The sequence below is a fragment of the Sus scrofa genome, chromosome 9, assembly GCF_054392235.1.
Source record: "Sus scrofa isolate SSC_HxYL_T2T_F1_AM1 chromosome 9, Sscrofa_HxYL_maternal_Yorkshire_Landrace_v2.0, whole genome shotgun sequence".
Taxonomy (NCBI): domain Eukaryota; kingdom Metazoa; phylum Chordata; class Mammalia; order Artiodactyla; family Suidae; genus Sus; species Sus scrofa.
This window is the reverse complement of record NC_139391.1, coordinates 56,233,679-56,259,851: the sequence shown is the minus strand read 5'-3', so window position 1 is coordinate 56,259,851 and position 26,173 is coordinate 56,233,679. Positions and strand designations below refer to the sequence as shown.

Below are 26,173 nucleotides of genomic sequence, written 5' to 3'. Positions count from 1 at the left end.
CTCAGTGGTTAACGAATCTGACCAGGAACCACAAGGTTGCAGGTTCGATCCCTGGCCTTGCTCAGTGGGTTAAGGATCGGGCATTGCCATGAGCTGTGATGTCTCGGCTCGGATCCCACGTTGCTGTGGCTCTGGTGTAGGCCGCAGCCACAGCTCCGATTGGACCCCTAGCCTGGGAACCTCCATATGCCATGAGTGCAGCCCTACAAAAAAGGCAAAAAGACCAAAAAAAAAAAAAAAAAAAAAAACAAAAAAGAGAGAGAGAGCGAGAGAGAGAGATGTACACTTAGCCTCCTCTCTTTTCACTCTTCTCTTATAGTGTGGCCTCCTCCACTAGACCTCAGAGTCTGAGGTTGGAATCCTTTCTTATCCTATATTCTTTGTCCTAGACTTTCTTGTTCACTCCCTCAGTTTCAATACCACATATATGCTGAACTCCCAAATTTATATCTTGATCTCTGACCTTGTTTCTGAGTTTCAAACCTGTATATCCTCCTGTAAAAGTAATATTTTTTTAAAGTAGAAATTAGGAAGCTGGCAGTTAAGGTCTAGAAAACAGTATAAATAAGACAAAGAAGCCAGAAGCAGTGTGGTTTAGGGGAGTGAAGAGAGAAGATGACATAAACATGACTATCTCCAAGAACCCAGTGCAAGAATTATTAGGCCCACACATAAATGGAAACAGGATCTGGGAAGTAAAGAACTGAAGGACTTTGCTTTCAGTTTTTGCTTCTTTCATTGCAGTATCAGATGCTGCCTTTTTGTCTCATCCTCCTTTTTCTTATTTTGAAAATATTTCCTAGTTCTAGCAACTCAGTAGAGATAAAGATCCAGACTTAGTTCCAAAATCTTAGGAGACGGACTGATTAACTTGTTAACATGTGGTTTGATGAACTGTACTGGGATGATGTTGGCCGGGGGTGTGGAAGTCAGACTAGACCGGGACCTTGAAGACGAGTGGATTCTCTAGAAGCAAGGTTGGGGAGTGGGCAGAAAATAGCTGGTGTTTCTAGGTGAAGACCATGAATTTGTATTGGTTCTACTCTCCTCAGTGATGGGAGTTTCTGAGACTAGCAGGTAGAGAAGTATGTTGATTTAGGTTGGGACTTTGCTAGAGTGATGTGCCAGAAGGTTAATATTGCAGAGAAATAAAGGACATTGCTATTTTTAAAAAGCTTAAATGATCCTTCGTAGGGTACATACTAGGAGGTCAGAAGGGAGTGGATACCCTTGGCAGAAGCCATAGGAAGGAAAGGAGGCAGCGTCTCTGAATTTGAACTTCACTTGTCACGGAGTACGAAAAGTATATATCTGGGAAGATGGAAAGTTGTGGTCAGAAAATGAAAAAAATTGGAAACTCTCTGGAACCAAATAGTTCCAGTTATTTAAAAACCTGTGATGTGTCTTAGAACAGTACTCTACTAAGCTTAATAAAAGCAATATTTTATGCTAACTTCCCTAAAGTTTCATGTGCCATAAATTAAATGAATAAACCATTAGAAGAGGGGATTTTCCTGCAAGTCAGTGATGAGCACATTGTTTTTATGTTGAAATTCCTTTTTTTTTTTTTTTTTTTTGTCTTTTTGCCATTTCTTGGGCCGCTCCCATGGCATATGGAGGTTCCCAAGCTAGGGGTCGAGTCGGAGCTGTAGTTGCTGGCCTACGCCAAAGCCACAGCAATGCCAGATCCGGGCCGCGTCTGCAACCTACACCACAGTTCATGGCAATGCCGGATCCTCAACCCACTGAGCAAGGCCAAGGATCGAACCCACAACCTCATTGTTCCTAGCCATGACGGGAACTCTGAAATTCCTTTTTAGGTTTTGATTGGTTGCCTCAGAGAGACATAGTTAGGGTTAGGTCCCATCGTTAAGCAATGGTATCTTTCCATTCCCACTGTTAACAAAGCTCTAGGCTCACTTTATGGCATTCATTTCTTATCTAAAATTCTCTCTCAGTTATAACAAAATATTTTTTCAGTAGCTTCACTCTTGCAACCAAACCTGACTTCCTCATAGTTCGAGCGTATCCTTAAGGTAGAGGAGAATCAGAAGAATCAGATTGCAGTCGGCTCCCTCTCCCTCTCACCTTTTTCTCTTAGTCAGAGTGAGCCATTCACTTGTCAGGCTATGGGAAACGTGTTCCCAGGAGCTGTTAGAAGCAGGACAGAAACACCAGGCCAAGTATATAGCTACAAATTAGTGGTGAGCTGGAGCCAGGTGGAAAATTTTTAGGAATTTTGTGGTGTACTTGTTAAACACAGCCAGTGTTAAAATTAAAGCATATAACTTTACAATTAAGTGAATTGTATTGAAAACAAAGGTAATAAATACTTAACAGCTTTTGGGCAATTATTTTTACTATATTTAACAGTTATCTATGCTCCTGAGGTTATTTCCATCTAGCGTTCTATAGGGGATAAATACTACCTAAGAGGCTATGCTGCATCTCTTTTCAACTCTGTATTTAGTGGAGACACATTGATATCTTGAAACCAGCCGTGGTGGCTGTGTTTATACCACAGCCACTGGTAAATCCTATAAATCAGGACTTTCCCCCTAAAGGGCCAGTTTTTCAACATTTACCAGCACACCATGGGATAGAACAGGATCTCTGGCTTCTTCTCACTTTACCTCAGAGATTTGAGGGAAAACTACCAAATTGAAGGCTCTCTCTCCCTCCTTTAAACCCATCCCTACTCATTTCCAGCCTTATCTTTTTCTTTCGTTATTATATTTTTATCATCTACTCCTCTACCCTGATGGACCCTAGAGGCTCATCTTTTCTTTTCTTGCCATCTTCTTCCTGGGGGAGAAGCTCATTTTGACTCCTGCCAATATTACTGAATTCCCTTCACCCTTCCCAGCCATTCAAATAAGAACTTTAGAAAATGCCACTGCTACAGGAAGAAGAATACATGAAAAAGAATGACATATTTTGTAGATCATATTGTCAGAGTTCCAGTCACTTTTAACACTGGACATTTTGAGTTCATTAGAATTATTTATACGTGGTGAAATTCTGGCTTAAGCATGCATCAGAAAAGTATAAATACTCAACTATACTTTTAGGGTTAGTTACATTGTGTGTATATTTTCAACAGAACACAGTTTCACTTTTTATGATGGAAATTTTAAAATAGGAAAATAGAATCTATTTGCTTTTCGCAGATGTACAGAATTAACTCTTAAGTAAAACTGTTAACTTTTATTTAGAAGAGTTACAGTCAGGAGTGCTTTTGGCTTCAAGAAATAAAAATGAACAGAAAAGGTAACATTGCTGCAGTTGAGCCAGCAGCTTACTCATGCAAGGCAGACTTCCCTAAGATCCTCTTGGCCTTTCTTTAAAGTCAAATGATGGCTCCTGCAGATTCACTTCTCACACCTGCACACATAGCAGAAGGAGAAGAGAATAATAACAGGAGAGCTGTTTCACAGGTGCTTTGGCTACACCTGTGTGCGAGAAGTCTGGGAAACGAAATATTTAGTTTAGCTAATATTTAGTAGTATTGCCCTTTATCATAAAAGGAGAGTGAGCAGGGATTGGAACGAGGCATTAGATAAACCTACTGTGGACCTCTACATGGTACACAATGGCATTTCTCCCATATACCTAAACCTAATGCACTGAGACATTTATTTATATATTTATTTATTTCTTGAGCTGCACCCATGGCGTATGGAAGTTCCCAGGCTAGGGGTTGAATCTGAGCTGCAGCTGCCGGCCTACGCCACAGCCACAGCAATGCCAGATCGGAGCCTCGTCTGCAACCTACACCACAGCTCATGGCAATGCTGGATCCCTAACTGAGCAAGTCCAGGGATCAAACCCACATCCTCATGGATACTAGTTGGGTTTTTACCGTTGAGCCACGATGGGAACTCCTACACTGAGACAAATTTAAAAGGTACACGTGGAACCAGTGTGTATGATAAAGTTCCCCAAAGAAGATCATTTTAAGCTTTGTGAATAAGTGATGGAAAACTAGTTATATTTGCAGACAGATCCTTGAGTTTAGAAGTAGGCGAGGCGTTTTCATACAGATTGTTGAGTTAGCTTATGTTGTCTCTGTTTTTACAGATTAGGAAACAGAGGTTAAGCAGTTTACTCCAGATCACAGAGCCTAGGAAAAGGGCGGGGCCAAGTTTAACACCTGGCCTTTTCTCTAGAGCAAATTGCAGAAGATGTTTATAAATTGAAATGAATTCGAACTCTAATGAATTGTAAAAGAATTAGAATTTCCAAAGAATTCTTTGGAAAGAATGGTATTTGATAGTGAGGAAACATAAGTCCATCCATGCAAAAGGTGTTAGGTATTATATGTCATATCCATGCAAGGAAACTGGAGCCCTTCACATCTTCTGATGGCCTATACACTGGGATAATAAATAATAGATAATGTTTCACAAGTGATTACTTATGCATTTTGATTATAACTGATCCATTTAATTCTTATAACAGCCCATTATGAGTCAGGTACTATATTATTATGTTTAGATGAAGAAACTGAAACATAGAGGCTAAGTTGAAACCCAGCCAAGTAGGTGGCAGACTTGGAAGAGAATCCAGACACTCCTATTCTTGAGGCTACACGTAACCCTAACTTGTTCTCTCAACATAACTGATCTATGTAAGAGAGAAGGAGAAAGGTTTTTCCAGTTGATTCTTATTTGGTTCTATCCAACCTTGGAAGAATTTCTACTTGTTAGAAATTAATTAAATAGGAAGTTGAGTAAAATATGGTATAAAATTTTACCAATAAAACAAGTATTTTAGAACCTTGTTTTGGAAGGCAGTGTATGTAGGACTTTGACCCAGATTCAGATCTTTCAGACAAAACTGATGATTTGTTAATAGCCCCCTTTCAGCTCATTATAACTAGTTACATTTTCATAATTTTAAGAACTACTATAGAATATTGATTGAATTGAAGTAAGAGGAGTTCCCGTCGTGGTTCAGCAGTAATGAACCCGACTAGCATCCATGAGGACGCGGGTTTGATCCCTGGCCTTGTTCAGTGGGTTAAGAATTCGGCATTGCCATGAGCTGTGGTGTAGGTTGCAGACACAGCTTGGATCCTGCATTGCTGTGGCTGTGGTGTAGGCCATTGACTCCAGCTCCGATTAGACCCCTAGCCTGGGACCCTCCATATGCTGCAGGGTACAGCCCCAAAAAGACAAAAGAGAAAAAATTAAAAAAGAAAAGAAATTGAAGTAAGAATGCTTCAGATGAGGGATTTCCTTGTGACTTAGCGGGTTAAGGATCCAGCAATGTTAGCGCCGTGGCTTGGGTTCAATCCCTAGCCCTGGTATTGCTGCATGCCATGGGTGCGGCCAAAAAAGAAAAAAAAAAAAAGACTGCAGCAAATGAGTATGTGAAAATAATCCCACACAGATGGAAATTATACAGTTCAGAACTTCATGATGAATCATACTCTTGGAAGACAATTCCTTTCTTCCCCAGAGTCTGTCAACAGAAAGATGTACAAAGTGATGTAGTTTTCTTGTTTCAGCTTTAACATCTGCTGCTGGGCAGCCCAATTATATTCCTATCTAAGAAAACAACTATAAATATTGGTAAAAAAAACTTTCTTTTTTTCCATTTGTCTCCCGGCCCTTTATCTCTGTATTCACTCTCTTGGCCACAGTGTCTCTGGGCAATGTGGAGCTCAGTACTTTCCTAGCACTGCTCCTTGGGAGTGTACCTTACACCTCGAGCGAGTCTGCATTTAGGTCACATCGGTGTGTTCTCAAAACTGGAGTCTGTTACCACTGCTGAGATTGGCTGCTTTCTCTCTTGCTTTCCCACTTCTCTATCCATGCACTACTGGCTCCTTAGCAACAGTGAACTCCAGGATTTTAAGTGAGCAATTGTTCCACCAGTTTATTTTAGTTTTGTCATTTTTCATGGAATCTGTGAGAATGAAGGGAAAATTCACAATCTGAATGTGGTTTAGGGTTGACTTTTAAAAAAACCATAGAGAAGTCAGTCAACGTGAACGTTGGCAGTAGAGATGTGAACACAGCTCGACTGAAGTTTCAGCAAAGTAAATTATTAAGAGGTATAAATTATACCTCTTGCATCATGCATAGCTTGGTATCAGCCTAAATATTAAGCCTAAAAAAGTTTTGGAGGTTAAAAGCTCCAACTAGAAAAGCAGACTTAGATATTTAGACAAATAAAACACATAACTCTATATACTCATAGCAACAGATTGTTTTATTATTTGTTTATGTAATTGGCATCATCTGTGATTTAGAGTCTTGGAATAACAGAATCATTGGGAGGGGCTGCGGAGCACATTACTGGAACTGGATTGGCAGTGTTCACGCTGGTCTGTTCTCTGGTTTAGAATCCTCTCCTTACTGCTTCTCTTCTTTAGGTGGGACTCTTCCCTGGACACTGTGTTGAGTTAATCAATCAGAAAGTCCCCCAGTCAGTGACCAACTCAGTGCCAAAACCAGGTGAGTACGCTTTTTCCTTAGTGTGGTTATTTATCAGCTGCTTAAAGATAACACATTTTCTCTTCCAGTCAGGCACATAGCTTGTTTAGCTATTCTTTGCATTTATTGTCATAATATGCATTCTTAATTTTATGGGGTTTGGATTTTAACATATTCTTTTTTCTCTATTGATTATTTCACGAAGGTTTACCTACGTTCAAAATTTTAGACAATTTTAAGAATGACTTGCCCCATTAAGCTTTCTTATTTTTTGCTTTTACAATTCTATAATAGGAATATAGCTTATTAATGAATAAAATGATAAAAGAGAATCCCCAGTTTAAAAAGCTGATGAGAGATAGTATGATTAGTTGAAAATTAATAAATGAAGGGAATGTATATTTCATCGGTGCCTGTGAACATCGAAACTGTTGTAAACACCCTTTCTTATTATTTATATAGTATATTTACAGTGCTGTGTAAGTATGCGAAGTATTTTACAAATATGTAAAGCGATGTATTACAGGGGGTAAAAATGAAACATATGGAAATATTTCTTTTTAGTGGGGTGATTTAATCTGGACAAATCCTACGAAATACCTCATCTAGAACTTTCTAACATGATGTAAATTTTTGAGAAGAGTAAAAGCAAAGACTGAAAGATTTTGGAAGGAGGAGGTAGCAATCAATTTATTTCTCCTAGTTGTATTACCTACCCTCTCCCCTCTCCACCCTCACCCCAGGATTCTCAGTCTCCTTTCAAGGCATTTTTATCCTCTGTTAAGTCATCTTTTGAGGGGTAAATTTATTAAACATAAAAAAAAAAACCTTTCTGAGTAAGTACTTACTCATTCTTTAGTGGTTGTGGTGACTATAAGTTTCTTTCCTTTTGAAAATATGATATAATAACTTAAGAAAATCCTTTACCAATTAGCAACCCTAACCTCTCCCTTCCCCCCAGTCCTGAGCAACTACTAATCTACTTTCTGTCTTTGTAGATTTCTCTCTTCTAGACATTTCACACAAATGGAATCATGCAATTTATAGTCTTTCGTGACCGGCTTCTTTCACTTAGTATAATGTTTTCAAGGTTCATCCATGTATCAGTGCTTCCATTCTTTCTTGTGGCTAAATAATATTCCATTGTGTGGATAAAATAATGTTTATTCTATCCATTCACTTTGGGTTGCCCTTTGGGGCCATTATGTTTAGTGTAATAATTGGCGTACAAGTTTTTGTATGGAGGTATGTTTTCATCTCTTGGTATATATCTAAGAGTTGAATTGCTGGGTCATAAAGGTAACTATGTTCAGCCTTCTGAGGAGCTCCCAAACTGTGTTACAAAGTAGCTGTACTGTTTTGCAATCCAACCAGCAATGTATATGAGAATTCCAGTTGCTCAGTCCTCTTGATACTGTTCGTATGGTTATTGCTGTCTTGGTATGGAATGATACATCTTGGTGGTTTCGATTTGCATTTCCCCATAGCTGGTCATTTTTATGTATTATTACCTAATTGTATATCTTTGGAGAAATGTCTGTTCAGATCCTTTGTCCTTTTTTTAAAAAAATGGCTTGTCTTTTTATTATTGAGTTACAAGTGTTCTTTATTTATTCCAGGTAAAAATCCTTTATCAAATAATATGATTTGCAAATATTTTCTCACATTCTGTGGTTTGTCTTTTTCTTGATGATGTCTACTGAAACATAATTTTTTTTAATTTTGATGAAGTTCCATTTGTTTTTTCTTTTGTCCCTTATACTTTTGATGTCTTAAATAAGAAGACATTGCTTAATTCAAGGTCACTCTATATTTCCTTCTAAGAAGTTGATAGTTTTTGTTCTTAGATTTCAGCCTCTGATCCATTTTGTGTTAGTTTTTGTGTATGACGTGAGATCCAACTCCATTGGCTATCCAGTTGTCTGAGAACTATTTGTTGAAAAGATTATTCCTTCCCCATTGAATTGACTTGAGTCCCTTGTAGAAAATCTGTTGACCTTAGACACATGAGCTTATTTCTGGATTTTCAGTTCTATTCCATTGATCACTATGCCTATTCTTATGCCAGTACTATCCTGTATTGATTACCTTTGCTTAGTTAAATTTTGCATTTGGAAGTTCTCCTACCTTATTCTTTTTCAGGATTAATTTGGCTTTTCTGGATTCCTTGCAATCCTATATGAATTTTAAAATCAACTTGTCAGTTTCTACAGAGAAGTTAGCTGAAATTCCGATAGGGATTTATTGAGACTATATATCAATTTTGGAAGTATTACCTTCTTGTCAGTATTTATTAAGTCTTCCAGTCTTTAATTATGGGATGTTTTTCCATTTTGTTTAGACTTTTAATTTCATTCAACATTTTGTAGTGTTTTTTTAGAATATAAGTTTTGCATAACTATTGTTAAATTTATTTTTATTCTTTTCAATGCTTTTATAAGTGGAATTGTTTTCTTCATTTTGTTTTCTTATGGTTCATTCCAAAAGCATAGAAATACAATTAAGTTTTGTATATTAACCGTATATCCTGAAACCTTGTTGAAATGTTTAATAGTTCTGGTAGTTTTCTTTAATAGATTCTTTGGGACATTCTGTAAATATAAGATCATGTCATCTATGAATAGAGATATGTTTAGTTCTTGCTAATCTGGATGTTTTATATTTCTTTTTCTTGCCCATTTCCCTGGAGATATTACAGTGTTGAATAGAAGTTTTGAGAACAGTCATCTTTGTCTTATTCCTGATCTTAGAAGAAAGCATGTAGTTGTTCACCATTAAGTGAGATGTTAACTGTGGGGTTTTCACAGATGCCTTTTATCAGGTTGACAAAGTACCCTTCGATCCTTAATTTGTTGAATGATTTTATTGTAAAAGGGTGTTGGATTTTGTCAGATACTTTTTATCCATCTGTTGAGATGATCATGAATTTTTGTGGTCACTCTTTTAAAGTTATTAAAATGTAGCATCCAAAATTTATTGTTATTTCTTGCACATTATTTTTATTTCTGCTGTATAAGCTTAACTTGTATTGATTAGGAAGTCTCATCTTTGATCATTTTGCCTCAGAGTTATACTGTACACTGTTCTTAAGAGTTAGCTTAATATTGGTATTAAATTGTATCAGTTAAATGCTTCCTCATGTACTGAATGTGAAAGTGAATTTCTAATAGTGATAACCTCTAGAACTTTTAGAATTCAAGAAAGTTAATGAGTTATTGATAGTTCTATTTATTAAGAGACTTGTATGGAATTAACTCTAAATTAGTAATGACATATAATGATAGCATACCTTCGAAAGCTAATATTTTATCTTTGTGAGCAGCGTTACAGGGTTGACATTGGGAAATGTGCATTCTGAATACATTTTGAAAAGGATGATATAAATTCTATCTGCCTCAGGCTTGTTTCACACTTTAAAACTGTCTTTGCCTGCAGTACAAATAACTTGAATGTTCTATTTATTTTTAACATTGCCATCTGTCACCGTTAGATGCCAAATCTGAAAGATACAGCTATAGCTTGAGAGTGTAATTTAAAGCTCCTTATATTATTACACAACAAGGGGGCAATAGGGGAAATCTTCCCCTTGGAACTCTTCTTCGTATTCTCAATATGTCCAATTATTTGTGTATGTAAAAATAAAATTAATGAGTCACCATGTCCTACCAGGATAGCATGTATTCATGGCGCCTTAAGGAAAAGAATGTGTGCGTGTGTGAGAGAGAGAGAAGAAGAGGAAAGAAAAGAGCATGAAAGACAGAAGCTTGTCTCCAAGAAACTGGCATTTAGTTCAATCCCCACAGGTTCTGGTTTGATGGAAGATGAGGCTGAGGTGGGAGGAAGAGGAAGGAAGCACACGCGGATTTCTTTGTTTATCCTGCTTGGAGTTTACTGAGCAGTTGGATCTGTTTATTGGTATCTATCTTCAAGTTTTCAGTGTTCTCAGCTGTTATCTCCTCAAATATTTCCTTTGCGTCTTTCTCTCTTCCTCCTCCTTCACACAGCAGTGACGTCTCTGATGATGTCTCACGTGTTCTTTCTCCAACTTGGTACTTTCTGCTGACCTCTCAAAGCTCACTGAGTCTTCCCTCTGTACCAGCTTCTCTTCAACCCATCTAATGAATTCTTCCATTCTCATAGCAGGTACTTTGTTTCTAGGATCAGCATTTGGTCTTTTTTATAATTCCCATGGTGGAATCTCTCATCTTCCCACGTAATCCACCTCTCCTTCCAGAAAAAAAGAAAGAGAGGCGTTAGGGGAGGGAGGAAGGTGGAGAGTGGGTGAGGAGAGAAGAAAAGCAAAGCTTACTTTTGAGACATGAGCTTCTAAAAATGAAGGACCAGGGAATTTAGGCAAACCTTCCCTCTGAGAACAGTTAGAAAATTGGGATCACATATAAAAATATAATGTCTCTCTGAAGCACTGGAGGGTTAACAAGTAGTAAACAATTACTGAGCTAAGATGAAGCAGAAGAAGGAAATCCAGAGAAGTGACCCCAGTACATGGAGACCTTATCCCAGTTGATGGAATAGAGAAAAATCATGGCGAAAAATGGAGGTCAAAGCCCAGTGGACAGAGTTGCTAATAATGCCCCAAGTTTTGAGTTAGGATTTTTGTCAAAATTGACAACTGATTCTGAATTGATTCTGAAATTTGTATGGAAATGCAGGACCCAAAATACCCAAGAGGATTTTGAAGAACAAAAAAGTGGGAAATGTACTATAATAGATAGATATCACAACTTATTGTTACAGTTTCACTAATTAGGACATTGATACTGATGCAAGGATAGACAAATAGAACAGTAGAAAAGAATAGAGTCCAGAAACAAACCTGCATACACATAGATGCTTGATTGATGCCCTGCAGAGCATTGTGAAAAAAACAGTCATCTCAATAAGGTCTAGGTAACACTGGGTCACCTGGATAGGTGAGATATATATATATATATATATACACACACACATATATATGTATATATATATAGTCCTTATTTAGCTTCATACATAAAATCCTTCCCAGGCGAATTATCTGTGTATGAAAGGTAAAACAAAACTTTCCGAAGAGAATGCTATAGAATATCTTCGTGACCTATTTTCATGATCTGTGGTTAGACATAAAGCAGTAATCATAACTGAAAAACTTAATCATTAAACTTGAGTTCAGAATGTCATCATAATATGCTATTAAGATCGTAAAAAAAGGCAAATCGCAAAGTGAGATGTTTGCAGTACACATATCTAACAAAGGTCATGTAGCCAAATTATGTGAAGAATCAGTAAGAAAAGGACAGATGAACTGATTTTTTTAATTGAGTGATATAACAAATATCAAAATGCTGAGTAAGCAGATGACAAGATGTTCCACATCATTAGTCGTTAGGGAAATGCAAATTAAAACCTTTTTTAGGAGTTCCCATTGTGGCTCAGTGGTAACGAGCTCGACATATATCCATAAGGACATGGGTTTGATCCCTGGCCTCACTCAGTGGGTTAAGGATCTGGCATTGCCGTGAGCTCTGGTGTAGGTCGCAGATGTGGCTCTGATCTAGCATTGCTGTGGCTGAGGCGTAGGCCAGCAGCTGCAGCTCCAGTTTGACCCCTAGCCTGGAAACTACCAATATGCCTCACTTGTGGCCCTAAAAAGACAAAATAAAGTAAAATAAATAAAACCTTTTTAACTTTCCAAAACAGACCCCAGAATGATGAAAATTTAAGAGTAATAATACCAAAAATTGGCAAGGATGTAAATCAGTAGGAATTTCCATACACTGCCAGGGGAGGGTAATGTGGGACACACATTGTTTGGCATTACTTACCAAGTATGACATATGTGTTCCTTGCGATGCAGCAGTTCCACTCAGGTGTACATATAGAATGTTCATAGCAGCCTTATTCCTAATTGTCAAAAAACTAGAAAAACTCAAAGGTATGTCCATAATGGGATAAATGAAGGCACATTCCTTCAGTGGATTCCTCTACACCCGTGAAAATGAAATGAGTCATGGCTATATGTGCAGCAACATGGAAGAACCTCACAAAAATATTGAATGAGAGAAGCCTGATATATATATATGGTTATACTGTATCATTTCATATATACATACATACAAAGAGAGTTTAAGAGTTCCCTGATGGCTCAGTGGGTTAAGGATCCAGTGTTGTCACTGCTGTGGCTCTGGTTACTGCTGTGACGTGAGTTTGATCCCTAACCCAGGAACTTCCGCATGCCATGGGTGCAGCACCCCCCCCCCCCCAAGAGACAATTCAAAATTGAAGAGTTCAAGAATGTTCTGTGGTGTTCGAGTTTGGACAGTGGTCACCTTTGGAGAGGAAAGAGCAGACAGATGATTAGGATGGGTGGGAGAGAGGATTCTGAAATACCAGTAATATTCTGTTGATCTAGGTGGTGATTACCCAGAAATGTCATGATGTTGAGCATCTTTTCATGTGCTTATTTTCCATGTGTACATCTTCTTTGGAGGAGTATCTATTCAAGTCCTTTGTCATTTTTGAATTAGTCACTGTGCGTTTTTAAAATGTACTTCCACCCCAGGGGAATATTCTTTTCAGTATTGCTTTAATATACAAATGTTGGAGATTATACTTTCAAAGTAGATTTTTATACTTGTATGTTGCGAAATACTCTGCAGCCCTCAAAAGACATGATGTGGAGGTATGTGTGCTAACCCGGGGAGTGTTTCTGTGATGTATTGTTTAATGAAAAAGCAAATCACAGAGCAGTGTAATCGCATTGTAAACTCATAGAAGAGGATCAAGGAGGATACATACTAACTGGAAAGGGGACTAGGATTGTGGGTCTAGCAAGAGACATTTCATTTTTTTCTGTTTGCTTGTGTATTGTTCAACTCCTTTGCAATGGCCATGTATTACTTCCCCTTAACTCCATCCTGTCCAAATAGGTAATTTCTTCGAGTCTTTCTTAATGCAAACTCTCCGTAAAATAGTTGTTTTGTGACAGTAGATTTGATGTAGATATTTTATTTCATTTATGTCCCTATGAAAAGCAGCACAGAGAGGTGGGAGCACAGGCCCCAGCCTTGAGTTTTAATCCCTGTGCCACATTTTACTGTCCATGTGCATGTCATTTGGCTTCTCTCATTTTTAGTTTCTTTACCTAAGAAGTGAGGCAAGATGGTTTTGAAGATTAAAGGTAAGTCATTTAAAGCCCTGGGGGAGTTGCCATTGTGACTCAGCGGTAACAAACCCACCTGGGATCCATGAGGACGCAAGTGCCCTCCCTGGCCTCGCTCAGTGGGTTAAGCATCCAGTGTTCCTGTAGAGCCGTGATGTAGGTCACAAACACGGGTCAGATCTGGTGTTGCTCTGACTGTGGCGTAGGGCAGCAGCTGCAGCTCCGATTTGACCCCTAGCCTGGGAACTTTTCTGCATGCCATGGGTGCGGCCCTAAAGAAACCAAAAAATAAATAAATAAAAAATAAAGCCCTTGGATACCTAATAAATATCAGCTGTTATGTATTGATTTATATGTATCTACTATGTTATGTCACCTAAATTCAGGAGTTTCTAAAACTAGGTCTATTTAGTTTATGTAGATATTTAATATATTATTTGTTGGTATAAATCTGTATGCCACTATTTCAAGTTTTACCACTGAAAAAAAGGGAATTGCAGTAGTTTTCATGGGACCATGGTGAGAAAGGGTGCTTTTTTGAGCCACACGGGAAATCTGGAAGATCACTTCCTTGGATGGTCACTTGAATAGAGTTTGCATCATAAATTTTGTCTGAAATTCTTTTGTCAGCCGACATAGAAGTAGCTGAGGCTTTCATTTGGTGGGGATGACAGTAATTAGATATAATGCTGTTGAAATCCTTGTATTAATTTAAGAAGTTTATAAGGTAACAAATGAGCCTGAAATTGTAGCATAATTTTGAAGTAAAAAGGTCTTTGTATTGTTCTTTTAGGAAACTGGTCCTCTAGTATCTTACTTTGTTGTCTTACAGTTTTACCTGATTATAGTTTTTTTACCTTTATATTCATTTGTTTGCTTCTGCATTGTTTCTGTTTTCTTTCTTTGAGCTTCCAGGACTTTGCTCTTCTGTAACCACGTATCTTTACATGAGGTGACCCACCTAATAATGTAGGTTCAAGTTTTTACTTATCACACGTGAAAGTTTGTATCAAATAGTCTTCCCATTGAACACATGCGTACTTGTATTCTGGAGGCAGATACCTTAATAGAAAGATATTAAAATCTGTACCCTAGAAAATGTTGGTGTAAGATTTAAAGGAATTCCAAGATGCTGGAATGCCCTGGGAGGTTTTCTGTCCCAATACACTGTAAAGGTTTCATCAGGATAAGACTTTCTCCCTCTGTATCTGGCAAAAACAGAAAATCGTAACACCACATATTTGTAGTTGGGTAGAGTTTGTGAATGACTGTATTTCCATTATTTAAGTCGGAATTTGAATCTTGATACAGCCCTGCAAGGGACTAGGGATGGGGAATGTACTTCTGTCTTCCACACATCCTTTTTAACCAGTGGAGCAGCTGAGACTCAGAAAGGCTCCACCTGAGACTCGTAACTGGGCTTGCAGAAGTCTTCTGACCTCTCACAGTAATCACAGCCAACACAGGTAGCCCTGGCTGTGTGCCAGGACTGGATCAAGTGTCTGAGGTGGATTAACTCATTTGCAATTATTTGACTCAAACCCCAGAATTCCACCCACTGTGGAACCTTGGATTTCTATAATAAAGTTTATTGTTCTCTCTCTCTCTCAAAACAAATATTTATGTAGTATCTTCTGGTTTTATTACAACAGGAGTGAATAAAGATGTATTTCTGTATATGAACAGAACTTAAATTAGGGCAAAAGATGTGTTAAATGGAGAATGAATAGAAGTTCTTATAGGAACCTACTTCATTTGCTCATTTTGTTTTAACCATCATTGTTTCTATTTTTAAATTTTTTTTGTCTTTTTGTCTTTTCTAGGGCTGTGCCCACGGCGTATGGAGGTTCCCAGGCTAGGGGTTGAATCGGAGCTGTAGCCACCAGCCTACACCACAGCCACAGCGATGTCAGATCCGAGCCTCATCTGCAACCTACACCATAGCTCATGGCAACGCTGGATCCTTAACCCACTGAGCAAGGCCAGGGGTCAAACCCACAACCTCGTGGTTCCTTGTCAGATTTGTTAACCACTGAGCCACGACAGGAACTCCTAGCCATCAGTCTTTTTAAAGCCTCTTTCATTAAAAAAAAAAATCTTTCAATCTTTCCACCTCCGACTCTATTGTGTCATCTTCAGCCATCTGCCTCTTCCATTCTCCTCTGCTCTTTCTCCCTGGGTGCTCCCTGGGCTCTACTTCTGTGTCCACAGAACATCTCATGTGGCTTCATAGCTTTCCCTCTGCTCCTGCCATTCCTACAGTCTAAAATGCTCTCCTCCCTGTTTTGCCCATTTGAAATCTTCCTTGTATTCTGAGACTCAGGCCATAATCTCCTTGTCCATGAACCCTTTCCTGACCTGTCTCTCCCCAGGCCTTTGTCCTGTTTGCCGCAGTTCAGATCTAATAGCAGCTGTTTCACTTGCTCACAAAGCTGCAGACTCCTCACAAATGACAAGTGTGTCTCATTCATCTTTGTCTCCCTCACAGGGTATATGCACAACGAATGCACAGTCAATGCCTATCAAATTACTCTATCTTAATATTTACTACTAACATAAAATTTTAGAATACAACTTTCAACTTATAATCCCTGACTTAGGAAGATCTCATTGGTTTCCCTCAGTGCCAGAATTATATAGAAAATCTTTAGCCTAGAATTTAAGGTGCTCCATAAATACTAGTATTAACATTTTTTTTTTTTCTTTCTAGGGCCACATGCACAGCATATGGAGGTTCCCAGGCTAGGGGTCCAATCGGAGCTACAGCTGCTGGCCTGCGCCACAGCCACAGCAACATCAGATCATGAGCCACATCTGAAACCTACACCACGGCTCACGGCAACGCTGGATCCTTAACCCACTACGTGAGGCCAGGAATCGAACCCGAAACCTCATGGTTCCTAGGCAGATTCGTTTCTGCTGTGCCACGATGGGAACTCCTTGAATTAACTTATTTTTGTAACCTGTTTTTCCTTTTTCTCATCTCTACTCAGCATCAGTAATGTTTCCTTTCTGTCTCTTAGTATACTTTGAGTTTTCCCCCTTCTGTTGCCTCTCCTCTTTCTTCTGCCTGAGATGACTTACTCTGTCCTTCACGAAGGCACCTTAGGCCACTGTTTCACAAACTTGAACATGCATTCATTCTGCCTGAGAGAGAGAGTTGAAAACCATAGATCATGATTCATTAGGGTGGGGCCTGAGGTGTTGTGTTTCTAATGAGCTCCCAGATAATTCCGTAATGCTGGTCCTAAGACTGTGTTTTGAAAAACAAAGGACTACGTTTCAGCCTCCAGTAGCTATTTCCAAATGTCACTCGTTTGGAAATAGTGTACAGCAATGAGTTATTTTATTCTGAATTTGCTACTCCATTTTTTCTCTTTTTTCCTCACCTAGATTGTTTTGCTTATGGATACATACTCTGTTTTATATTAATTTGCATCCTTTACACATATACATACTGTTTGTTTCAAAATAGTTGATTTAATCATTAGAAACATGAATAATTTCCACTATTGTTATCTAAAATATTTCCTAAACTATAGCTATCAAAAATGTTTCCTGGGAATTCCTGTCGTGGCACAGCGGAAATGAATCCGACTAGGAACCATGAGGTTGCGGGTTCGATCCCTGCCCTTGCTCAGTGGGTTAAGGATCCGGCGTTGCCGTGAGCTGTGGTGTAGGTCGCAGACGCGGCTTGGATCTGGCATTGCTGTGGCTGTGGTGTAGGCCGGCAGCTACAGCTCCAATTCGACCCCTAGCCTGGGAACCTCCATATGCCACAGGTGCGGCCCTGAAAAAGACAAAAAGACAAAAAAAAAAAAATGTTTCCTAAACTGTCACTTACCCTTAGTCAGTGCTCGGGGTAGCCCCTTAATTGGTCTAATCCTTGCCCTAAATAAAGCAATTTTTCCATTTACGGTCATTTCCAGTATTCATTCATTCACTCATCGGACAGTTATTGAGTATATACTGAGTCCTTGGGCTAAAATAGTGAACACAACAAACGAACATACTGTTACTTTGCTGTTTGTATTCAAGTGTGATGAGAGGGAGAGGAAAAGGCAAACAAGTAAAGACCTACTATGGGTAAGTAGGTGCTATGGAGGAAAATGAAGCCTAAAACAGGGGTGAGCCCAGAGGGTAGGAAGTACTGGCACATGGTTCATGCGGGCTGTAATTTCGAAGGAGGTAGAATGGTCAGGGAAGGGCTCGTTAGAATGTTACTTTTGAGCAAAGAACTGGAGATGAGGAGTAGAGATAAGCACATACCCGCCTCCCAGAGAGGCAGGTGTGAGGACATTGAGCTGGATGGGTTCCCGGGCTTGCTAAAGGGTTTGGAGGAAGCCCAGTTTGTCTGGAGCAGTGACGGAAGACATGAGGGGAGGTCTGGAGGTGAGAGGTTCTCCTTGGGGCTCAGGTGCCACTGCGTTGATTTTGTCTTTCATTTAAACTTGGGTAGGAAGATGTTAGAAGGTTTTGAGCAGAGCTGTTGTTTGACCTGACTTAGCCTATTTATTTATTTATTTATTTAATTGTCTTTTTGCCTTTTTCTAGGGCCGCTTCAGCGGGATATGGAGATTCCCAGGCTAGGGGTCTAAGTGGAGCTATAGGTACTGGCCTACGCCAGAGCCACAACAATGCAGGATCCGAGCCACATCTGTGACCTACACCACAGCTCACGGCAACACCAGATCGTTAACCCACTGAGCAAGGCCAGGGATCGAACCCGCAACCTCATGGTTCCTAGTCAGATTCGTTAACCACTGAGTCACAATGGGAACTCCCCTGACTTAGCCTATTTAAAGGATCACCTTGGTTGCTGTGTTTAGGATAGGCGAGGAATGGGTACAGTCCACGAAGAGTTGATGGTGCCCTCGACCAGGATGGGAGCTGTAAATGGAGGGAGCTGTAAATGGAGATGTTTTTGGCCATGAAGCTGGTAGAATTTACAGACATACGGTCAAGGGTTTGCAGAATTCAGGTACTTTCTGCAGTAGAGCGATTGGAAGGTAGCCATTGTCTTTCCAGTGAGTTCTGTTGTTTCCCCCATTACCCACCACACACCTGCAACGGAGTTCATCATGCGATAGCCTCCGTTTTGTTAAATATAAGAGAACAATAACAGGTGGCCTCTCCTGTGCCCCAAGCAGTCATTAGAAGACAGAGCATAATGCTTTTCCATCAGCTGTATTTTTAAAATTTGTATCTTGAAATAAATTCTGGTCTCAGAAGAATCTCCAAAAGTAGTACAGAGAGGTCCCGTCTACGCAAAAGCCCACCTCTCGCAGTTGTAACATCTTGCATAACTGTACGTTATCAAAAGCAGGAGATTGACGTTGTCGCAATGCAGTGAATGAGATTGCGGTCCTCACCAGTGTGTGTACACACTCCTGTTCTTACCAGGGGGGTAGGGGGGTAGATGGCATAGACTGCAGTCTTTGGGTTTCAGGTGAGAGTTACTCTGACATTCTCCAGCGCTCAGGCAAGCGGTCCTCGGAAGTATTCATGCCTCTCCGTGCTCGTATGTTAGGTAACACAAGAGGCTTATGCGTTGTACTGAGGATTCCCTCCATGGTGTTTCTTCGGCATGGCTCCCCTTCCGCTTCCCGTCTATTCCCCCTCCTTCCTCTTGCTCTTGCCCTCCCTTGCTGTCTTCAGTACTGAGGAAATCCAGGAGAAGGGGTGGCTTTGCCTGCTCCACCGTGCATAACCCTTAAGAGCTTCATTTCCTATGCCACAAAGTCCATGCATCCACAGTCGTTCTACTGGTAAAAATTAAGATATTTTGTTCCTGCCACGTACTGGAAATCTCTGTCATCTTTCCTATTATGAAATCACATCAATTCATTGTTTTTCTTATTGTGGCTTACCATTTATCAACACTTTTATATTCAGAACTAGGATGAGAGAGAAAGGAATACATAAATTTGATCAGCAGCAGATTTTGGCACAGTGCATGATGAATACTCCCTGAATATCTTAAATTCAACAATTCCTGCTGTGTGACCTTGGCATTTAATCCTCTGCCTTGGTGTCCTCATCTCTGAGAGGAGAATAGTATTAGAATGAATGTCATAGGGTTCCAGTGAAGACTCTGTGAAGTACTTAGAATCTCTCTGGCACATAGTAACATTATTTTGTTTATTAAAAAACAAATCTCTGGGAGTTCCTGTTGTGGCGCAGCGGAACTGAATCCCACTAGGAACCATGAGGTTGCAGGTTTGATCCCTGGCCTCGCTCAGTGGTTTGGGGATCCGGCGTTGCCGTGAGCTGTGGTGTAGGTCACAGATGTGGCTCGGATCTGGCATTGCTTCTAGGCTGGCAGCCACAGCTCCAATTCGACCCCTAGCCTGGGAACCTCCGTATGCCGTGGGTATGGCCCTAAAAAAAAGACAAAAGACAAAAAAACCCACAATCTCTGAACATAGATTTATGTTGGTATTAGTAAAAAGTTATTTGGAACAGAAAGTATGTTAATCTCTTCCAATTCATTTATTTTTTCAAATAATTCTAATTGGGTTAACATTGTATAGTACTGTTCTTTGGTATAAATATTGAAAACTATAGAGCTATAGTTTTAACACAGGCAGGGTATAAAGTAGGAAGTCGTGCTCAGGAAAATTTAATTCTGGATTTTTAATTCTGAAAAAAACTTCAGGTTTCAAAACTTTTTATTTTATATTAAAAATTGTGCATTCCAATCTCAGAAATTTTCACTTAGAAGCAGTATAAATTGATAATTTTTTTTGACCATCTAAGGGTTACAAGCATAACACATTATCAGCAAAGACATTCAAAGGTATGTTTTCCTGGCCTATTGCTGCTGGCTTAATGATTCAGCTTTTTACCGGCAATACTTCCTGCTGGGTCAATTACTTTTCTTATTTTGGGGGGCCCTAGATACCATCATTTTATTGGATACACTGTCTCCTCCAGATAGCAAACATAAACAACTGAATAGTAAGTGACTTTTTAAAAAAATTAAAGAGTTAATTAAATATCAATTTCATACTAGTGTTTTCTAGCAGAAAATATGCACCTGTGTGAAGTTGGTGGGTGGAGTTATACTGGCAAAGCCTGTTCTGCAAGTGTGGTTGGGCTGGGGCGTTGCTGCAGTGTTGCAAAGCAGTACGTGCAGAGAGAGGGATTAAGCTCCTGCAGGGAAGAGCTCCGTGCACAAACAGGCCAGCTCGGCTTGATTAAGGACCAGAAACAGGGCCAAGAATACTGCTGAAAGGGGGCCTGAAAGCAGAGCTGGAGCCTCCGAGTTCTGTGAAGATTTCACTTGGAGGTGTCCTGCAGTGGATAAGGTCTGAGTTAGTGGGATGGTGATTCATTCCTAGCCCTTTTTCGTGGAATGGAGAGAGCTGTGGTAGCCTGTGCAGTCTACTGCTGAGTGCAGTCACTTGGAATAATTTTAATTATTGATCCTAAAACCTGTGCCACAGCAAGAGGTAAGGACATCTCAATAAATTATTCAAATGTTTGACTCCGGCAATTCCCAGAATATTTCACCGAGACTATTTTTATATTATATTCAGACTCCTTTCCTTGGCTGCTTTTAGGTAAGTGGTCAATTATTTAATTATCCAAAAATTGAACATTAAAGCTCAATTATTCGTCGTGATTGTAGAGAGATGATCGTTTTTTTGAAAGTAAATTGTACCATGTAGGTAGTATCTCTTTTCTTCTTAGTTTCAGAAAATACTCAGCTTTCTATTTCAAATCAGCTTATTAAAGTTTTCTAGACCTCAGGTTAATGTACAAAAATTTTCATAATTATTTGTTTCATCAGCAACAAGTTTAAAACATTTTTTGTGCTGGGTTAGTAACATCTCAATTAAGAAGTAGACAGCACTGATTTACTATAAAGGATTTGGTAGACTGTATAAAGAAGCTGTTCACATTAGCACAAGGAAGTAACCCTTTTGCCCTTTTATTTTCAATTCTTGTTTTTTTTTTATTTTCCTCATTGGAAATAGTAAGGAGAATCATCTTTATGCATGAAATACTTGTATTAACTCTGTTTTCCTCTTGCAGAAATTTTCTTACCATCTGGGTAGTATTCTGTATTTGTATGGTGCTTCTTCAAACTTTGGCTGTAAATGCTTTTCATAAAGATAATATGGAGACCACAGTTTCACCTGAATCACAGATCAGCCCTCTTAAGAAGTTGAACATTTTTCTTTTCTAGTACTGTCTAAATAATATTGATAATTTAATTTTCAAAACCATAAATGGGGGCGCCTCAGAATTTAGAGTTCTTTTTCATTGTCAACTTTTAAAGAAGCACCCATTGCTCACATGATAATGGTTTGAGACCATAACTTGTCTATTTTGCGTAGTACTACATGATATTCAGTGGGAGAGAGCAAAACTCTCAAGTTTCTTAGGTTAGGTTTACAGGTAGGACAGTTAAAGGAGGAAGGACTGGAAAGTGACGCCATGTGTGTGTGCATCTTCCTTAGTGATCTCAGCCCTGAATTTTGGAGGTACAACCAGATGCAATTAAACGTGGTTCAGAGCACTGACTCAGGTCCTGGTTAGCCCTGAACCATGGAGGATTCTAAAAGTGTTCAGACCAAAGATAAAGAGACATTATAGTGGTAAAGTGACTCCTGCTTATTGACGCTTAAGGGAGTTAAGTGGCTGGCATATGTAATTTCATGTAAGCATTATAGCAACCCCCGAGTAATAGGAATTGCTACTGTCATTCTCATTGTGTGTTTGAGGGAACTGAGACTTTTAAATAGGTCATTTTCTTAAGACCTTGCAGATTGGGGAGTGATTAGAGAGAGTGGATTCAGACCATTAGATTTGTCTGACTTCACAGCCCATGTTCTTATTCCCAAGGCTAAAGATCAGGTCTTCTGTAGGGCAGGCTTCTAAGACTTAAGCCTTCAAATAGAGTTCTCATGATCAATTCTGTCTTCTCTATATAGAACCTTTCCCCTCTCGCTCTTAAGGAGAAAAAAAAAAAAGCACGACCAACCGAAAAACAAACAAAACCCACTGCTGATCATATCAGCTTAATAAATTGCCAAGGGGTTATATGACATCAGAGTGAGTATGATTACATTTTAATCTAATAAGAAAAAAGAGAAGAATTTCAAGAAAAGACTTTTCACCCTGTTTTAAGATGAAGGTTCTAAATGTTCAGATTTCTAGAACTTCGTGTAGTATTTCTGATAGTCCTCTGTTACTGAATTGTTACTGAATTCCTAGGAATATGTAGTTATTATATTTTAATTTTTGTAAAAGAGATATAAATAAGTATTCTCTTAAAATATTATATTACTAGTTTTTAAGCTTTGTATCAAATAGTACTAGTTCATCTTAGAAAAATAAAAGCCCAGATTATTTAAAAATCCTTAGCAGAGTTGCTTCCACAGGCTATTTATTATACCCCATTCTCGTATTAGAATCCTTTAGTGTCAGGAATTTATATCCACCTCATGTTTCCTCCTACTCTCCTCTGTTAAAATGCAAATTTTTTGTACTCTATTTAGAAATGAAGTTAGTCAGTCTTTTATGTAATAACTGAGGGAGTAAAGTCACCAAGTTAAAAAACGTTTTTACTTTGTTTTTCTACAGAGTTGAGGAGCGAAACCAATCCCATTTATTGTTTTAATTTGTAATTTTAATCTTTCAATAAAAAACTGTCAGTTTTAGCAAGAGACAGTGTAAAACTTACATATTTCACTCTAAGATCACATGAGTTAAATTCGAGCCTTCTTTAATATTGGTTACTGAAATTCATGGTTCCTGGGAAAGTAAATGTATAATGTAAATAATGAGTGTCTTATTATAACCTGATGCCCATTTTCCCAAGGAAACTGAGTTTTAAAGCTCTAACACAGCACACCCTTTTGTGGGTTATCACTGTTTATGTCCTGCTCTGTGAAGAGCAGCAGCATAAAGTTGCTTTGTTTCATCCTTAATCCTGAAGAAGAGACACATTTTTATTCAAAGACTCAAATATTTTAGTTAACCACAGGCATGCTATTCCATGTGAGTTGTGTTGCATATTCTGAAGAAGCAGTTTACTGCCCGTTTCTGCTTCTCTTTTTCCAAGGGAATCATTCTTATCTGTGTCTGAAAAGCTCTTCTCTACGTTTTACCACAGATTTATTTTCTAGATCTATTTATTGGTGTCATCCATTTGCATTCCAGTCGGTAATGCCTTTGAAATGCCTCCTCTTCTCTTATGGGTAAATGGACGCCTATTTGACTTATGTAATTGTCAGTAGCTTTCCAGTTTTTCAAATAGGAGCCATTACTGTCAATGTTATTTTAATTTCAGTATTGCATGCGCATGGCATTTCTCGAATACCTGGTTTCCTCCCTTTGAGGTTGGAATGTACAGATAACAAAACCGTTACAGTAGTCCACATTCCAGAACCTCATCCCTGAGCTGGTCCCAGATAGTCCCCTAGCAGCTGTTGCATGCATCAGTTAGAGAACTGTTTTTTCTCTTACTTCCAAAATTGTTTTATGATATATTGATCAAAAATGATTCTGTTCTTTCTTGTTCTGTCATAGCTTAAGATTTAATATTCAGATTTATCTTGGACATCTACCTTGGGGTGGGTAGGTGTCAGTGAATATGAAGGTTAAAATTGCTTTATTCCTGCTTAAAAAGTTAGAAGTAAACTCAGTAGTTCCCAGAGAGACAGAACGTACAGATAATATTAACCTTTTTTTTTCCCCCTGCTTACTACAGTGAACTCCTGAAACCTAATTCAAAAATTAATCTTTATAAAGTATATGGATTTTCTAGTAAAAACAATATTATAAATGGCCATTACAGTGTTTACCAAAGACTTGCTAGCAGATAATTCAAAGAAATAATGGTGTATTATATGGCATGATCATCAATTGCGACTGTCTTTAACAGTTAAAGATAGTACACTTATGCATCAAGTTCTGGAAATAGTTATAAGCATGTTTCATAAATTCGTTATATAGGAGTTCCTGTCATGGCGTAGCAGAAACGAATCCGACTAGGAACCATGAGGTTGTGGGTTCGATCCCTGGCCTCCCTCAGTGGGTTAAGGATCTGGTGTTGCTGTGAGTTGCTGTGAGCTGCGGTGTAGGTTGCAGACACGGCTCAGATCTGGCATTGCTGTGGCTCTGGCATAGGCCGGCAGCAGTAGCTCCAATTAGACCCCTAGCCTGGGAACCTCCATATGCCACGTGTGCGGCCCTGAAAAGACAAAAAGACGAAAAAATGAAAAAATAAGAAATAATAAATTAGTTGTATAAGGACCCCTTACTGCTATTCTAAGTTTTCATGGAGAAAAAGAAAATAATTAATTTAAATCAATTTAACCTGAAAAGTGCAAAACCTAATTAATATACTGTGCATGGAATAGTAACATTTAACAATGATCTTTCTATTTTGAATTTTTAAACCAGCCCTTTCTAAGATGGTTTAGAAAGCTGAATTAACTTTTTTGATAGAGCTCTCCAGTGAAGTTTTAAATGATGTCCTTTTTTCTTCCTGATAAAATTTCCTAAAGTGCATACAGTTCCACAGATTCTAGAGCTTTCTATGCTGTTCTAAGTTTGTACTTTCTCAGAGTGTTTCATGATTCCTCAGGTATTTTCATTGAAATCTAGAATTCATAAATTGCCTGGTTAAACTTCTCATTTTTCATGTTATTAAACTGAGATCTAAACTGGTTAATTACCTTGTCTAAAATCTTGGCAAGTTCTTAAGCCATATCTCAACATTAATGGTCTAGTACACTTTCATTTGCTCACGCCTGGCCAATAATAGGCATGTTTAGATGGACAACTTTCACCAGACTGTTTTATTATTGGAAAGATCTAAAAGCTCTCAATTACCAGGTCATTGGATCAGTAGGTATTTCTAAATCTTCAAATAGAATTGCCAACATTTGATGCTTACTGAATATTTTTACTACATGCAAAAACTATGTATTTAGATATCACAGGATAGCACCACATAAACTAAAGAAAAGGAATTGAAACTAAAGATAGTAATACTTAGAGCTGGGTTCTTAGAGTTGGATGCTTAGACGAAAGGTATAAAGTATCATTCTTGATAACTATTATATTTGAGTCATTACTTTGAATTAATGGGAGACTAATTTGATTTTATTTAGTATACCTGTTCTTCTGACATATCGGAGAAAATTCTAGTGATCAGATACTGGTTATATTTTGCAATTAAATCATTTAGAGTGTGAGGCTAACTGAAACTGAATTTAAATTTGCATGTAAAGCATTGAAACATAATAAAGACTCAATAAATATAACTATACAAGAATGTTGTAATATTAGAATTGTAATTTATAGATTTTCCTTCAATTTTCATTAGATAGCTGGTGTAGGATTTAATTTATCTTTTTCTTCATCTTGCTTTTGTTGGACTGGGAACAGGCGAGTGGATGGGTCCAGAGAGGAGAGGACAGATCTAACAAAATAGACCAGAAGATTTACAGAGATAAAAATAGAGTCAGTGACAGAATTTCTTGGATGTGTCCTTATTCCACCAAATAAAAACCTACTCTGAGTTTGGTTTGCAAGAAATTCTTAACTCTGCTTT

General features: G+C 38.5%; 1 protein-coding gene and 1 long non-coding RNA gene across 15 annotated transcripts in view; one reads left to right on the top strand and one right to left on the bottom strand.

Moving 5' to 3' along the window:
• ARHGAP32 (Rho GTPase activating protein 32) overlaps positions 1 to 26,173 on the top strand; it is a 274,553-nt gene that overhangs the window by 194,200 nt on the left and 54,180 nt on the right. For 13 of the 14 annotated variants that reach the window (XM_084976599.1, XM_021063134.2, XM_084976601.1 and 10 more), the window contains one exon: positions 6,383 to 6,464. In XM_084976599.1, the coding sequence (XP_084832725.1) occupies positions 6,383 to 6,464 (82 nt within the window). Of the gene's footprint in view, positions 1 to 6,382; positions 6,465 to 20,726; positions 21,054 to 26,173 lie in introns of those variants that run through there. The other variant, XM_021063136.2, reaches the window with a different exon arrangement.
• Positions 14,423 to 24,852, bottom strand: LOC146399925 (uncharacterized). The gene is made up of 3 exons (XR_014815584.1): positions 19,943 to 24,852; positions 17,367 to 18,158; positions 14,423 to 16,305 (listed from the first exon to the last, which is right to left on the bottom strand). It is a non-coding gene; the product is annotated as an uncharacterized LOC146399925 (long non-coding RNA).